At 39.3% G+C, this 17,434-nt stretch overlaps 1 protein-coding gene across 6 annotated transcripts in view; it reads left to right on the top strand.

Annotated features, from left to right (window-relative positions):
- Positions 1 to 17,434, top strand: part of AGBL1 (ATP/GTP binding protein like 1) — a 286,972-nt gene that overhangs the window by 56,966 nt on the left and 212,572 nt on the right. For all 6 annotated transcript variants that reach the window (XR_004753622.1, XM_035336082.1, XM_035336078.1 and 3 more), the window contains 8 exons: positions 616 to 781; positions 1,754 to 1,827; positions 4,535 to 4,651; positions 5,663 to 6,264; positions 7,907 to 7,990; positions 8,879 to 8,965; positions 9,298 to 9,446; positions 12,723 to 12,810. Coding sequence is in view for 5 of the 6 variants with exons in the window: in XM_035336082.1 (XP_035191973.1) it covers positions 616 to 781; positions 1,754 to 1,827; positions 4,535 to 4,651; positions 5,663 to 6,264; positions 7,907 to 7,990; positions 8,879 to 8,965; positions 9,298 to 9,446; positions 12,723 to 12,810 (1,367 nt within the window). In the remaining variant the exon portion in view is untranslated. The remainder of the gene's footprint in view (positions 1 to 615; positions 782 to 1,753; positions 1,828 to 4,534; positions 4,652 to 5,662; positions 6,265 to 7,906; positions 7,991 to 8,878; positions 8,966 to 9,297; positions 9,447 to 12,722; positions 12,811 to 17,434) is intronic.

Below are 17,434 nucleotides of genomic sequence, written 5' to 3'. Positions count from 1 at the left end.
TTGCTTATTAAGAAGCACTTTGTTCTTCTGGCCCATTCCTTGCTTTGCTGAATTTTTCTTCTCTAGCCAGTGTCCTAACTATGGTCTGTGAGACAGTGGCCCAAAGTGTCTACTCTGCCCTTTTGTCTGTTCCACTTAACTGTGCTGAAGGGAGGCGAACACTTTTAAATGGTACTTGAACTTATTTTAATATTTATTTTTTGCCTTATAGCACATTCTTGCTGTTTGAATTACTTTCCTGTTCTGGTGGGCTAAGCTGTAGGTCCAACTTGATAAAGATATAAGCATGCTCATAAGCATGGTACAAGCTGTAAATTTCAGAAGGATGCTGCATAGATTCAACAATCTGATGAAGGCTGTATAGATACAATAAATGTGCTGTACTGGGGGAAGTATGAATGGTTTTCTGGGTAGTGCACCTACCAGTTTTAAGCTTCCACACCCTCCCCCAACCTCAAAAAAAAAATCAAAAACAAAACAAATAACATAAGATGATGAACAAACGTCACAAATGCATGTTCCAATCAGAAGAATGTCTCTGGGAGATCATGTGCAGTAGGCAGGATGACAGTAAGAAACAACCCGTTCTTAACATTGCTTTCTTTTGGTTCACAGGACTGTTTATCTTGCAAAAATCTGGATCCTATCGTAACCACTGTGACTCAGATTCTAAGAAAGTGCTACCCCAAGGAGCCTCTGCCTGTGGTGTCAGTAAGAAGTTCCTATTCCTTCCCTCTTCCTGGGAATGTCAAGACTGAACCTCCATGTGTGGGATTTGAAGGTAAATTGCTGAAGGGTGAGTTTGGTAGGAGGAAAAGGAGCATGACATAAGAATTAAATGTGGGATCTGGGGAAGGGAGTCTTGGCAGCATAGTCCTGAGTTTTGTAATTAAAATTAGTCTGGTGGCCTACAGTGGCGCTCAGCAAGTATGAAACCAATTCCACATCTTCTTGAGGCTTTGAGATTCTGTTAGGAGAATAGATCAGAGAAGATTAAAAGGACCAAAGGAAATAAACTATTCTATGATCCAAAATAATAACAGAACAGATAGGGTATGGCAGAGGCTGGAAATGCCATTGCCCCATAACAACAACAGAAAGGGAAGAAATGGTACCTGCATATGACTGTGGGGATAATGCTGCCTTGCAACTATTTCAGTAAAGAATTGCAGGAAGTATGATCCTTTCCCTTTTCTAAAATACAAGCAGATAGCAGGCAAATTGCTTGAGTAAATGATATATTTCAGCACTTGATGAAAATAAGAACGCGGGCACAGGCAGGACAGCCACTCCACAGAAACAGAGACAGCAAACTCCATGATACACACAAGCAATTTCTCTGTTGTTTTCAGTTTCACATGGAAGATACTCAGATACAATAATGATGATGACAGTAAAACACCCTAATCTAGATAACATGGATTAAGACTATCCTGTAATACCACTGCAGCCGAGCAGAAAATCTCTATTGCTTTGTAATATGAGCTGGATCCATATTGTGGTGACATTTGTCATGGTTTTGAAAGGCAGTGCTTGATTCCAAGAGAACAGAGCTTTAAAAACAGGGAATTTTAGTGTCAAATTCATTTATATTAGATTAACAAATGGGATCTGCTTTAATCAGGGTTGTGATGGGTTATAGTTGGAAGCCATGTGAGCCATGCATGCGAGAGACTGCTCATATTTCTCTGGAGGACCCGAGAGGGATATTAGATTGAACCCTTTTGCCTCTACTTCTGTTTTGCTTCTGCAGATGACTATGAAAGTGATGGAGAGGAAGAGGTAGAAAAAGATCTGGATAAAGGCGACGTGGAGAGTGCGGAGGAAGTAGGTATATAAAAAACAATTTCCTTTATCGTCCATATACTGCAAAATAAAACATTTCATTGTCTATTTTGATATCTTGATAAACCATATAAGCAGAGAATGTAGATATGTATGTAGTCTCATAAGTACATGAATAAAAAAAGAAGAATACTCGAACGAAGAGAAAGGACTGCCTTTCACTGAAGAGCCCCCATGTTCATTGTATTAATTGCCAGGCTTGTGACCCAGGTACAGGTTTGGTGACTTTTCTGTTCCTGACACTGCCCAGTGACTGTTAGCATCACATGCACAGTCAGGCATAAATGAGTGATCTTTGATTTCTCTAATTGTAAATCAGTCACAACACCTAGGCGGTAGAGGATAAAAGAATTATCACCCAGGAAAGACTAACCTTCTTTTCCTTCCCACATCAGAGCATATTTGTTGTATTCACCTATCCTATATTAAGCTGCACCTGGGGCATTTGAACTTAGATTCCTTCTTTATTTGCTGCTGCTGCTGCTGCAAAAAAAAAAAAAAAACAAATAATAAAATGAAATATTCAATACTTCTTATTTCTCCCTTTGTGCTCTCTGACATGGCCTAACTGGCAAAAACAACAACAACAACCCACCGTCAGCTGAGGATGAGTACAAACTTTTGTTCTGAAGATACATACAAGCTCACACAAAAATGTGAATTAGTGAATGCTGCTAGTAAGTCTTGTCCACAGAAAGTGTTTGGGGAAGGAAAACAAAAGAAATGAAGTTGCAAATGAAATGAAGTCTAATTAGATGTGATTGAGACGTCTGAAAGAGCCATATCATTAGTTGCCCTCTTTTTCTCTTCAAGTATTAAACTGGTATGTCACCCACTGAGAAAAGTAAAAACAGAAACAAAACAAAACAATACCATTAGTTCACACCATAGTGTCCTAACTTTCCTGTCTGTTATTATCTATATATTAGAGCTTGTCAAGATGCTCATTAGGAGTAAGGTTTATTGTGAATTTATCTCCTTCTTTAAGTAGTTATTCATTCAGAAACAGAGCCTATATGCCTCTCTTCTGTTTCATTATTCACAAGGATTTACTGAGTAGAAGTGAGCATTGTTTTGTTTGTTTTTGCCAAAGTTTACTCTGAATGAGTTTTAAGTACTATTTGTTGGGTGTGCTGGTCATACATCTCCCATGACAAATCTTTCTAAAGGGAAAACAAGAAGGGAATGAATAATGAACTTTCAGATCACCTTTTTGTATGAGATATCATTTGCACAGTGTTTCCTGGTGCTAAGATGGCTTACAAACATGCCTGTAGCTAGCCATGCATACTAATACCAAACAAACTTGGCTCTACGCTTCCATCAGTGACTGTTCAGACAATTCTACAAAAACCAAAATTATTGCCTCAAAAACGGATCTACATCAAGTTTGAAGTTTTTTCTGCATTATGCTGTTGATGGTAAATCCTTCTGAACTGACCTCAGATACTTTGAGTTGAGATGCTCAGAGGCTCTCACTGCCATTTAAAATATGCCCAAAAAACTGTTCAAATTGCTCTGAAATACAGCTGTGGCTCGGGGTTTGAAACACCATAGACATTTTTGCATCCAAGGGTAAACAATAAATCTGATAACACCTTCAGAAACTAGTCTACTTATCAGGAGTGAACAAGTTATTTGCTAGCATTTGGTGGTGCACACTTACTAATGCATGCCGAATTATTAAAATAATGCTGTATTGTAATGACCGTTCCATAACGTCATGTCTCCATCTTTCATTCTTGCCTCATCTTTTCCTGGTTAGTTATGCAATGATGGAATGCTTGGCACAGCTTCTTTTTGGTTCTGGAATCTGATACGGAGGGGGATGCACATCAATTTGATCCTCTGTAGTTGCTTTTGAATGTGAAAGTTTCAGATACATTACTTATGCCTGTCTCACTGATAACTACCTAAAAGTGTTTTTTCATATATAAAATAATAATAATATTAAAAGGAAAGTATACATGATGGATTGGGCAAGAATTTTAAAGATTGCTATTGATAGAAATGAGACGGGAATGTAAAATATGAGCAATTGGTTCCTGCAAGCTCAGTGATACTGAGGTGGGCCTTTTCTGTTTGATCAGTAGGTGCTCAGAGACACCATTTGGTTATCTAAATCAAAGGTACAAGCATCAAGCTTGCTAATTTCACTGATAGCCTGGGAGGCCATTTTATTCCTTTGACATATTTGGGGAATTTTCTTGGTGAAAATACATTTTTTTAAATCATCATTTCTCTAAAATATTACCATTTATCTCTGGAATGACATACTTGGTTTTCATGACATAAAGAGAATGGTTGATATGCTTGAAAAGAATTAGTGGCAGTTGGTGTCTCTTATTTTGGAACCTCTCAAGCTGAGCTGCTTATAAATAGGCTCAAGTTTCAGTGAGTGGGTCTTACATACTTTTTGAAAACTAAGTGTTTGGGTTTTTAACAGTACTTCTAGGTATGTACTTGAATATTAAAACATCAAATTCCTCTTTTTCACCATCTAGCCTCTCCTGTTGTGCCTCTATTTTCCATTCCATGAATTGACTTCAACAACCTTCATGAATATGGGAGGAATGGCTGTAAACATATGATGTCATTAGAAACAGAGAATGTTAAGCAGAATAATACTTTTACAGTCATTTTGTGGGACATGTTCAATATATGTACTTTTTAAATTCTGTTTTTGTAGGATTATGACTTGGAGACAGATGTTAACAAATTGAGATCAAGGCCAGTACTTGACCGGCCAGAAGAAGAGCTTGGACAATACGAAGCAATGTGCCTAGAGCTTTTCCATACTTTCCAGGTACGTAACATGACTTCCTTTACTCCTGAATACTCAAGAGGTTAAGAAATACTTGAAAGGGAGTAATAACAAGAGAGAACCTGAAGACAATTGCAAAAGAAAACCTAGGTGCCTCATGGGACTGGAGGGGAAAAAAAAAGAAAAAAAAAAAAGAAAAAAAAAGATTAAGACTTTTTGTTGCAGCTTATTGGCCTGAATCAAGACTGATAGAAAGGGAGTGATGTTGTTTAGTGCACATTTGGCTGGGTATGGATTAACTAAGTGCTACTGAATCAATTGCCACATGAGAAATCTGTCAGATAATAATTTGTATCTTTGCTGGCAATTTCAACAGCAATATCAAGATCAGAATGAGATGTGGAAAATAAGCACTGTCAACTAACGGTTTGAAGGAAGTGATGGAGAAGATTGCATTGCCCCTGAGTGAAATGCACAGTTCAAATCATTGCTCTATTGCAGTTTGGGACAAGAAATGAAGAAGCGTGTTGCACTTGCTAAAAGTCTCAGAGAATTTAGGAGAGCTCAAAGCTGTGATTCAAATATGAATCTGGGAAGGGCCATTGTCTTAATGTAGCACCTATACATATGGTGCTGTCACGTTTATTATGACCCTAAGTAAATAAATAGGTTTAAATTATACTCTTGCATAAAGGCAGGGGTAGAGTTTTGCAAGATAGATTAACTTTCTTTTAGCCTGCTGTAATGAAGGCAGCCTTTTGTGAATTATCTTCCCTAATTTGTTAGAACAATTGGTTTTGGTTGGAGATGACTCATCTAGATGACTCAGTCTGATCCTCTTTATATACTGAGAACTACTGCTGATACAGCTTTGTGGATAGAGAAATTCTGGCAGGTGGTCCATGGGCTGAGTTTACTTTGGATGTCTTATTGGATAAGTACAGTTCTGGGAGATTTGTAAATATTTTCTTTCTTCCTTGAAAAGATTCCTCTGGAAAGAGGAACAATCTGTCTTTAGTTTCTTTTAATTTCTTCTGCTTTTTAAATTTAAAGGAGCTTGAATCAGAGTCTGAAGAAAACAAGAGCTTGGAGGACAGGACTGAAAATTTTCCCTCCACTCCCTCTCATTTAATTCCAAGTGACAATTCTGTGAAACATCCAAACTACAGATGGAGGAACCAAAGCGCCACAGAGGCAGGACCAGATCCAGGAGAGAAGAATTTCAAAGTTCCACTGCAGAGCTGGACAAAGAAAGAGAAATGCAAATGCGATATAATTGATGAAGAGAGAGACGTTATAGAAACAGTCCAAAATACAGACTCCTGTGAAAAGGAAAATCCAGCCAAGACTCATGTGTTTACTCTGCGTCCCCTCCCAAAAGAGACTGCTTGGTACAAAAAAACATTTAACCCTGAATGTGAGGCTTCAGCTGATCCTAGTTCTGGAGAGAGACGGGAGACCTCAGACATAGTGACAAACGTTCTGGAGGAGCACCGAGGGAACATCCCATTCCATAACCCTCACTTCTATGTAGCCAGGGCAAAACGTATCAAGTCCATACCAGCCTACAAAGACTTGGCATTCCCTGATTTCTGGGGTCACCAGCCACCGCCTTATGGCAAGCCAATGTTGGAGCGGCAGTATGGGGTTCAAAGGTGATTGTGCTTTAATATAATTAGGTTTTGACTGTCACATTTCTGAATTTCTTAGGAAGTTATAGAACAAATTTTGGACCATTTGCCACAAGGAGATAGGCCGCAGAGCAGGATGCTTTCATTTACATTTTATTCTTGAAGAAAGGAAATTTGTTTTCCACAAATAGGAACAAATTCACTTTAGAAAGACAGAAGACTGTTTTTTTTTTTTTTTTATTTTTCTTTCAGGATACTTTTTAAATTATTTTTTATTTTTATTTTTTACTTTCACTCTTCTAATCCAGCCACCTTTAATGCTTGCAACAAAATGTTCCCTCTTGTTCTTTGAGGAAAAATCCTTTCTGTCACCTTAGACCTGTGTGTCTGTCAGGTTGTTCTTGGGAATCTTCCTTTGTACCCTTCTGCTGCTGTGTCCCTCCTTGCTGAGTCTCTTGCTCTCTGCTTGCTTTGTGGGGTCCTCCAGAAGCTGCTTCTCGTCCTCTTGCACATGTACCTGTTTGTGGTGAGGGTATAAGCAATGACTCTTCTGGAAAGTCCTCTGTGAGCCAGAGAGAGCAGCAGCTTGGACAAGGCAAGTAGGTTGCTTTCCTTCCCTGCTGCTCAGAAGTCTAGGAAAAGACATCATATATGGCATGCAACATGCAGCAAGAAAGAAAACAAGACTTCCCTCTGGCACGTTGCTAGAGGTTTCTGTTGTTCTCATGTCATTTCAGGTTACAATGGAGGGGAAAACTGTGTTTTGAAGCTGTGCTGAGAAAGAAAATTCTTCCTATAATGACCCTTTCCCTTTCCCTTCCCTGTTCCATGTGTAGCTGCATGCAATGACTTTACATTTCTTTTTAGCAGCATAGGGATTTATTACCAGACAACAGAGACTGAACATACAGGGCTCTGAGATAAACTTCAAAGTTGATCAACACTAACCAAACGGCATTTGTGAAGACTACTAATTTCTGACCTCTTGAGAGAGAATTCTTTCTGCCAAAAATATAAAATCTAAAAGTCTTATTTAGAGGCAAATTCATTCTACCATCTCCTTGTGCTGTTGTTCTAAAAGCTTTGTTTTTATGCTTATAATAACATGTGTAACGATACAGCTAAAATGGAAATCATCATATCTTGTTTCAGGGCATAACATGATTGCTGCAAAGGTCAGAAAGTACTTCTGGCATTTCACATCTAAACTTCTTTTGGAATCAGAGAACCTCAGTTTAATAAAGAGTAGAAATTAGCCTCATTTGGAGTTAAGATTCATGGTGAGACAGCCTTACTAGGTCTATAGTTTACAGAAGGTATTTTCTCATGGGGAAAGGCTGGCCAGTTGGAAGACTGAGATTGACTGGGAAGAACTGGGGATAAATCAGACTTGGCAGAATACTGCAGAGAATAAAAATTGTACAGAATCAGTCATTTAATCCAAAAGGAAGGTTGTGGTAATGGGAATGGAGTAGGAGCTTTCTCTTGGTTAAATAAATACAGATGATGTTCACCTGGAATTAGCACATGGAAATCCTCTTTCTTACCAGTCCTTCAAAAGAATTTCCTAAGCCTCTTCATATTTCTTCCAGAAGATTACCATGTACTGAGACTTCTCACAGTGTCCTTACAATTCTTTTTTTTTTTTTTTTTTTTTTTTTTGTAGGGACAAGGTACTGGATGATGTTCGCCGCTTAATCCAGCCATGTGATGTGATAGGCAGAACTGTTTATGATCTAGATGAGCCCAGGTGGGTAACATAAACTGAATGCTGCAGCTAAGGGGCACAGTCAGTCAGTTCTGGGTTAAGAAGGGAGCTCAGTACGTGGTTTACTTGGTTTACCTCAGATAAAGGTATACAAGAAGTGACCTAGGAGGTAAAGCCCAACAGGAGACGTCTAGTGGAGGAGTAGATTCCTGGAACATGACCCTGGGGAAAGGATTTATTTGGAAGTCCAGTATATTGGTCTAAGAGTGCCTCAAAACTTTTTGACAGAATAAGAAAATCAACAAACCAAAGGGACTGCATGGTGCCTCTGGATATGTCTGCGTTACATGTGCTGATTTAGAGTAGACACATAGGTTAGAACTCTGAAGTACAGCTTTGAATCCAGATAGTCCATCCCCACCCTGAAGTGACACCTAGGCTGAATAGACTTGAACACAAGAGTTGAATACAAGAATTGAACACAGAGTTGTGTTCAACCTTGAACAACATAAATTGTGAAGTTGTTCAATATGATTTTAAGGGTTTCCAAGCTTTAGGAGAAGGAAAAAATATAGATGTGGGAAGAGTAAATGGAAAGCTTGCATAGAGCTGCCTTGTGTAATTAATGAACTAATGGGAATAAGTCAGCTGTGAAAGTAACAGGAATAAAGAAAGTAAATAAGAACTGGGACAAAAGTGAGTATTGGAAAAGGAAAATGAGATGAGATTTAGAATTATTAAGCAAGAGTAGAGGATGCTGCACTGAATAGAAAGATTATGGATTTGCTCATCTCTTGCTACTTCTAAAGTTCTTGCTTACTAAAAACAAAAAAAAACTTACAAATACTTGCACTAGCATACACAGGGTGCTGGTGAGGACTTGTCTTTGAAGTAACCTGCTATAGGTATTCTTGCTTTGATTTACTGCAGTCACTCAAGCCCAGGCACTCCAGGCTGTCTGACATTCTTCTCCAAGTTTGAATCAGGAAACCTTCGCAAAGCCATCCAAGTGCGTGAGTAAGTACTCCTGCAGTGTCCGCAGCATGAAATGCTGGAGTTTTGCTGGGTTCTGAAAGGATCAACTAGGGAAGTAAGTTTTATGATGCAGAGGTTTTGATGCCTGTCAACATTTAGATGTTCCGAATAAGTATGAAAGCAGAGCCCAGGAAGTTTTTGTGTGACTGAAATATGATGAATATTTCACGATGTGTTTGGAGGCTGCTGGTTTGATGAAGCTCTTTGACTCTTACAAGTTATTAATGAGTTTGTTTGTATAGCCTGCTCTCCTTGGCAGGTTCAGTGGCAGATTGGGGTGTTCATGGACACTGTTTCTTTGTCTTCCTTAACAGGTTTGAGTATGACTTAATTATGAATGCAGATGTGAACAGTAACCAGCATCACCAGTGGTTCTACTTTGAAGTCCGTGACATGAAATTAGCAGTTCCCTATCGCTTCAACATTATCAACTGTGAGAAGTTCAACAGCCAGTTTAATTATGGTATGAGTCTTTGAGGAATTGGGATACTCTTCTGTTCACATTAATATCTTTTTCATGCTGTAAAGGCTTCAAAATTTCCATGTCTATAAGTAAAAGGGAGATTTTAAGTTTCATTTTACTTGCCCTGAAATCCACTGAAAGAGTTATTTTACATTTGACAGAGGACCTTTCTATATCCTCAAGAGGACTGAGGAGTGAACTGAGTATTGAGAGAGGATTTGTGGAAAAAAATATTCATCATTGTTCTGTGGTTAGAGACCAGAACTGAGAAAGAATGGCACTGGGTTTGGGAGAGGAGAGAAAGAGGATTTGCTGAGATTGAATGAGCAGAACAGGACTGGAGAGCTCTTCTAAGATTTAAATAAATGTGGGTAATGCTCATATATCCATGATTCCTTGGGTTTATCCAGAAAGACATCTCTGTCTTCAAACATCATAAAACCTCTGCTGATTAAAATAAATAAATAAATAAAAATCAATAAATAGCTGTCTTTGAGCTCCTGTCAGTCCATAGTTAAGGAGAAAGGTTGCATTGCTTAGAAATAGGCTGGGCAAATTCCAGCTTTCAATGCCTGTTTTAGTAGAGAAATTATTTCATCTGTATGAAGACTGTGGGTTGAATTCTGAGCTGGCAGAGGCTGTTTTTAAAATTTGTTTCCATGGAGCTGTGTTAATTTACACCAGCTCAAGACCTGACTCAGAATGTTCAGAAAGTCCTTAATATCAGACTCTGCATTCCTCTGAAGCTCTGTGGATACATCTTTCAGCATTACAAGGGAAACTCTCTCAGGATCGATGTACCTAAAACAAATAGCAGTGGGAGCTGGAATGACTTGTCACTTGTATTTGTGAAACTGTCTGGATGAATGGCATAATGAATTTTAAGGCATTTACTCTTTAGCCCTAAGGGCTGGAGTTCAAGTATTCATATAGATCCCAAATGAAAACAATTTTTTTGTTGTCATCTTATTCTGTTTCCCTGAATTACCACCATTAAAAGTGCTGTGTCTGGTAGCACCCTGATTATGAAGTACTTTGAAGTCTTTCCCATTGCAAAACCCACTGCCACCTTCAATACAGCCACTAGTGGCTGCATAGGTAGAGATTCTGGCTTTTACCAGTGGAGGGTTGCTTGTTAATCTGCTATTCTGGCTGTTGTCAGCATTTATCACCTCATTTTGTGTATCTGAAATTGGACATGACTTGCACATTGAAGCGTATAATGAAAAATACATATTTGGAAGAAAAATATGAAAATACCATTCAATGTAATGAAGTTAAACCATGGCTTGGTTTTGTATGGCTTGTTAAGGCATTTCTACTGTGGTTTGATTCTGCTGCTTTGAGAAGGTACTCAGGCTCTAGCTTATCTGGCATGGCTGAGCAAGGCTCACTGCCTTTTCCAGCACATGCACAATATTTACACAGACTGTGGGTACAAGATATTGCTTTCCTGCTAGATTTCCTTGACACTTGCCTGTGCTAATGCCCATGTCGTAAGACTAGGAGCTTCCAGTCATGATGTAGTGCCAAAGTGTAATGGGTGTCAATACTTTACAGTTCCTGGTCACTAGTCTATTTTCTTCCCTTCCCTTGTGATCTCAGATGGCACTATCTAATTCTCACACCAGCAAAAAAGGATATTTCATGAAACACTTGTGATGATGAGCAAAGCAAGTCAGGGAGTGTGGCGTTCAACTCCCTCCTTCCTTTTTTTTCCACCAACAAATTCTACCCTGGAAAATATTGATATTGTTCTCAGAAGCCTGATTTGTGTTTTAAAACTGAATGTTTCCATGAGGAAAACCTGTTTTTCTTTTTGGACTGAATTAAGATGGCAGACCACTATCAATCATTGCTCTGAGGCAGTTCAGTGTGTATGTGCCTTTGTGCTCAGAGAAGGGCAGGAGCTGGAATTTGGAATGCTTAGGGCATTGTAGATCTTGAGCCTCGTATTCCTTGTCTATTGAACTGGGCTTCTGGGCAGGTTTGTGTCTCCCACAGCTCACTGTGGCCCATGTCCTGGAACCAAATGCAGGATCGCTTATGTACATGGCTCTGGTTCAGGAAACAGCAATTGAGAGGTTACTCCCAGCTGTATGCTAGCTAGTGCTACTCCACAGCCAAAGGTGAGCTGGAAAGGCATTGCTGCCAGAACGCTTGCCAGCTCTTAAAGCTCTGGGGAGATTAGCAGAGAAACCTAAACAAAGAAAGGAAACTGAATGGATGCTTATAGAAATATATCATCAGGATAAATGATTTTCAAATACCACCTCCTCACAGCACAAGAACAGTCAAGAGAAGGGTTGTGCACCATGTTGTTGATGTGCATAAATATCTGACAGGAGTATCTGTAAGGGTGTGTTTTGCCCTCTCTAAATTGCATTTTCCCAGAGGAGTCACCAGTACCACTGCCGGGCCGAGCTGTGGCTGTGGTGGGGCCTGCTGCAGAACCAAGCAGAACTGACCTGCGGCAGCCTGGTCTCTCCTTGCAGTGCTGCCCACACCTTACTGGGGACACTCAGTGCAGAGAGCTTCAATGATGTACCAGTAACAGGTCAGGCAGGTGTGTGAAATAATTTGATAGAAAAACTGCCTGCAAATGGGCTGGCATCATGGAGCTGGGAATAAATGTGTGTGCAGTTTGGACTGAGCCTCATACCTCGGGGCCTGAAATGGTAATATTTTGGAGGTCGAGAAGAAGTCATCTTCCAGTATAATATGGTACAAAGACAGATGCTATCATTATCAGCATTTATAACGTAATCAGTATTATTTAGGTCTAATGGAAAGTTCAAAATTGTACTCTAGGACAGTTAGTTTTGCTTGCCGCTTTCTGAAGGTGTGTTACTAGGTGCACCACAGGCCTCTAATGTTGTGGCAGGCTTAAGGATTCAATAATGGTGCAGCCAAGCATGAAATACTGGACTAGCCAAATCACTGATCTGTTTGATATGTTGATTCTTACTCTTTTCTTTTCTCCCTTCTTCTGTTTGCTGGTAAACAGAGCAGCTTGAAGCTCTCCTCTGCAAAGGCCAGCTGGATAATTTATTTTCTAATGAACTCAATTCAGCTCACTTCTGGCAGTGTTTTTTGTACTGACACGGTTGCATCAGAACCAAGCATGGGGTTTAGGGAAACATATTTACTTTGCATAAGCTATCTGCAGAGAGCACAGACAAAATAATGACCCTTCTTGTTTTCCCTTTTCCTTTCCATCCCTGCCTTTTCCAGCCAGGGAAGTCATGTCATTTGAAACTATCTTGTTTTATGCAGGAATGCAGCTCGTTATGTATTCTGTGAAGGAAGCTCTCCTGGGCAGGCCTCACTGGCTTCGAGCAGGCCATGATATCAGCTACTACAAGTAAGTGCATTTTTGATTAATAATTTGTAGCTTCCCTTCTCCTCAGTTCCCCTCCTGTTAACTGTATTGATGTTGTTAACCTTTAACCACTAGTGCCACGTTTCAAATGTCTCTAAATTAACGTTAGTTCTATGTGTTATGTGCTTCCAACTTCAGGAAACAGTTAAAAGTGTGATCTCTAAATTAGATGCCTGAAGAGAAACAAGGCATGTGCAGAATTCTCTTCCCTAGAAGGGAGACACCTTGTCTTGATAGCACAAACAATAGTGATTAGCCTTACCCACTGCCATATGGGAACTTTTATCTTTGTCTCAGGGGTCAGAAAACAGGAGTGTAAAGCAGTTCTGACAAGCTTAGGGCTGATACTTACTTAAACTACCTGAGTCTCAAGTTGTTTCTGCAGTTTTCCAGAGTCTCAGAAAAACGCTATATCAGTCTCATCTTCAACTTACATTTGACCTGGAGCTTGATTCATGTGAGATTCTCTCACCTATGTATCTCATTTCCACATGGCAAACTGATCCCGTATACATACATCCTGGTTATTACAGTCAAAGAAGAGAAGTGCAGGACTTAGTTTCAGTAGGTTGAATGAACACTTTTTGTTTTTCTCAAAGCTTCTAAAATGTTATCCACAACACTTAATAATTATTTTGCTGGTGAAGATTGAATGGGTTTTCAGGACTAGGATAAATGGTATGTTTTGTGTTAGTCTCGACAGAGTTGAAGGTTAGGGGACAAAATAGAACAAGCAGGAAAATTATAGGGGTGATTAAGGTATTTGGTGGGGTACCTGTGTGGGGGATGTCTGGGAATGATGTAGCCTGGGGCAAGGCAAGCAGGAAGAGGAGCCCTCTGCAGGAAAGAAGAAGTCATAAATTGGGATTGAACTGGTAGAGCATTATGGGTGAAACTCACATACCTTGTAATAAAATACTGCAGCATTTGGGGTTAATTAAGTAGCTTATCCTGGCTTTACCTATCATGACCTGAAAGCTGGGACTGAGAGTTCCATGAGTGACAAGCCTTCCTGTTTTTTTTTTTTTTTTTTTTTTTTTTTTCCTTATAATTCCCCTATTGTTTTTTCAGTCATGATGCCTATTCACCAATTCGCACCACCAAAATGCCTCACTGTTTCAGCACTTTGTGGGTACTGTATTAGGCAATGTATAAACAAAAGAAAAGTCTGATCCTTGCCCCAGATACCTTGTAGTTAAAATATAGGGCTTGGGCTACCAAGTAACTACAGACTGAGAAATGCATGAAAACTGAAAGACGTTAACGCAATAACAATAACTGGCTGTGGCAAGATAAGTTGTGCTCTTAGGACAGAACTGATTTCTTTTCATGTAGCAAACTACATTAATTTCTTCATGAGCTCATGTGATGAGGCTGATTTTATAAACTGAAGTGAAATAATGGGCTTTCTCCTTATAAGAAGTATTTTTGTTGTAGCTAAAATTTCTGCTGTAAATGTTAGAGATGGCTATGTTCACAAATGGATTTGATGAGACAATGAGCCCCTACAATGACAGCGGGCTGCCTTACAGAGGTAGCAGAGCCTCAATTTGTGTTGCTGAAGATGGGGAAGAGGGAAAAAAATATCTCTGTTGTAATCTCTTTTCTTTTTGGGGACAAGATGTGTGTTTAAGGATGAGATGATCCTCTTTCAACCTGGCAAGTTGTTGGCAACAATGAGTTGCAATTTCATTTTATTCCAAATACTCCTTACTAACCTTATACACCTGACCTTTTTGACCTCTGGAGCTGTTCTCTCAAGAACTAGTGTACTGTAGTGCAGCGACTTCCCTTTGCATGCCTGTAACCTCTGGCTTCGAATATTGGCTTTTGGACGCACAACGGAATGGGCAGCATCACCAGGTGCGGGTTGGACGAACTTTACATGCTGATTATCATAGCAATGGTTTCTCATGTCATTAACAAGACAGTTATTGTGTAGTGATTAAACAGCAGCTGACTTCCAAGATTAAGCCATGATTGTACAATTAAGCAAGTAATCAGATTCTTGTTCAGAATATAAGAGAGAATGGAGTTGTATTGATTTGGTGTTTTCTAACTCTACATTGGATTATATGTCAACATGTTCATTTGGGAAACTGCTCATTGTCCCATCTACTGTTTATTCCAGGTTTACTTGTATTCTTGTGTGCACAAGCATACATATCCATACACATGCACCCTCACTTCTGCTGAAATTCTAATAATTTTATTTTAGTGATTATCAAAGAGGTTCCCACTCGAGAAGTGTGGCAGGGAATATGAAGAAAGTATGTATGTGGTTGCTCAGATTATGGTTTTCAGAATAGGAGATGGGATTGCTGTAGTGATACCACGCTGCTTGTGTTTTTGTGAAAGCAGCTCACTTCATTTCTATTGACCTTAGTCACATGTATCTTGGGGGAGGGCCTGGCAGATTTTGAAGGGAACCTCATCTAATTACTTTTACCAGGGGTTATTCGTGAATTTGGAATGCCCTTAGCTGCTTTTGCTGCACAACTCTGATTGAGAGCAGTCTCTGAGCTGAAGGACAGTGGGAGGAAAGGCACATTCACAAGACGTCTGGGTGATGCACGTTGGCTGATCTCTGCTGACATTCATCTTCACTGAAGATGGGATAGTTCACTCATAAAGACGAATGCTGTGGCACTGCTCTGTCACTGCGTACCTTTCTCATATGTCTCATGAGAGAGTTTTTATGTTACAGAGAATATTAGCAGTGCTCTTGTCAAAAGGAAGCCGAGTGACACTTCTGCTCTACTTTATTGCCTCTCCATGAAGTGACAGGATACACCCATGATAAACAGAGTTGCAGTTACTATAAGATCATCTAATTCACTTGCTGTCTTGGCAGCTTTTATGTACTGAATAATATTCCTTTCCAGTAAATTATTTAAGGAACAATGGCAGCATGCTGAATTGGAGACAATGTCCTTGTGCCTTTTGGTTTCATGGCTCATCCTAGGCGTATTATCTAACCTCCAGCTTTTCCAGACAATGGTCAGTTCACAGATAGTAATGAGGTATATGGAGTGTTTTCTTCGCACATCACCACAAAAAACTTTGCTATTTGGTGATCACAGTGGTGTCAGAAGTAGGTCTTTTTTTTTCTCTTCAGCATCTTTGTGATCACATAAGAAATCATAATTAGCAGATCACATCTCAGTTCTAATGATACCTACAAGAGTGCTGAGACACTGGTAGTGCCTGACAATGACAGTGTGAGTGTAGGCCTTAATAACAAGGTAGTTATGGGAATATTCTGCTTTGAATGGGATTTTGCCTATAATTTAGAAAATAAAGATGACTTAACATGAATTAGCCCTTGAAAGGGAATTTGTGCTTTTCCAGTTTTCAATGTGTCAGGCCCCAGATAACAGCTGAATTTATGTATGACCCATAAATTCTTAAACTACTATTATCTTATGGTGTAAACCAAGGTGTTACTGAAGCATACTGCATTTACCACACTTGGATGTAAGAAGATCAGGTCGTGTTGTAAAATGAGAACATCGGATTCCTGATGGTACTTGGATTTTGGACAAAGGGAATACATCAGTGGCAAAGCGATGAACAGTTATTTTTCAAATCAGTCTCTTTCAGATGGTCTGGTAATCTGGGATATAGATATTTTCTTCTGCCCTTTTAATCTACGTTGATACAATGCTGTTTTCCATTGTTTACCAGTGCTTTTTACTATTCTAAATATTGCAGACAGGAAGTGAAGGGACAAGATGAGCAAGACATGTTGTTCTTGTATCATTTGGTGCTTTTAAATTCCTGAGTTACAATCCATCTCCTTTACTAACCTGCCTCTATCTTGGCCAAGTAGCTTCACCTGTACGTGTCTCAGTTTCCCCATCTATTAAAGACGGATAATTAGAGTCACTTATCTGCTACCCAGAGAACTGAAACAGATAAATGGGAGGCAAATTTTAATTAGATAATGCTTGCAAAAGTCTTTTAAGCTCAAAAAATTACTGTATGGAGTAAATGATAAGTATTATTATTAATTAATTTTCCATCACAGCTGTATTAGAAATATACTACCTGTACATTATTTCTTAAGGAGAGCAGCAAGCAAAATGATTTAATGATTATGATGTGACTGAAAGGCACAGTAGATACAGCTTGCATGCTGATTTTTTTTTTTTTTTTTTTTTTTTAGAGGGAAAAAAGAAAAACCCTTTGTTCTCTTATTTCCTTTCTAATAACAAGTGTATTAGCTTCTGGAAAGCATGTGAGACTTTGGGAACATTTTTGGGAAGAGACAACAAATAAGGTATTGAGGACCTAGTGTTGCTGTGGTCTTTTTTTGTTTCCTTCCCTCAGGACCAGACAGAAGAAAAGTGAAAATACATTTACACTTTCCAGTCAGAAAATAAGATCCTGCTAAATGGTGTTTCAGTTCATTAGGAAAATTGTATCATCTGTCAGTGATACTCAAGAGTCATGGTCAGGATTAGTTCCTCATCCAGCAGGGTGCTCTAGAAATGCACAGCAAAAGGCAATCTCAGCTCCCCTAAAAGTAGACAGGGATAAGTCAGGACATGTGGGTGGAGGATAGCACTGATGCTCACCTACTGAGATAAATCTCATGACAGTG

The sequence above is a fragment of the Oxyura jamaicensis genome, chromosome 10 (genome assembly GCF_011077185.1).
Source record: "Oxyura jamaicensis isolate SHBP4307 breed ruddy duck chromosome 10, BPBGC_Ojam_1.0, whole genome shotgun sequence".
In the NCBI taxonomy this organism is placed as follows: Eukaryota; Metazoa; Chordata; class Aves; order Anseriformes; family Anatidae; genus Oxyura; species Oxyura jamaicensis.
Note: the sequence above shows the minus strand (reverse complement) of the source record. Positions and strands in the feature narration are given on the sequence as shown.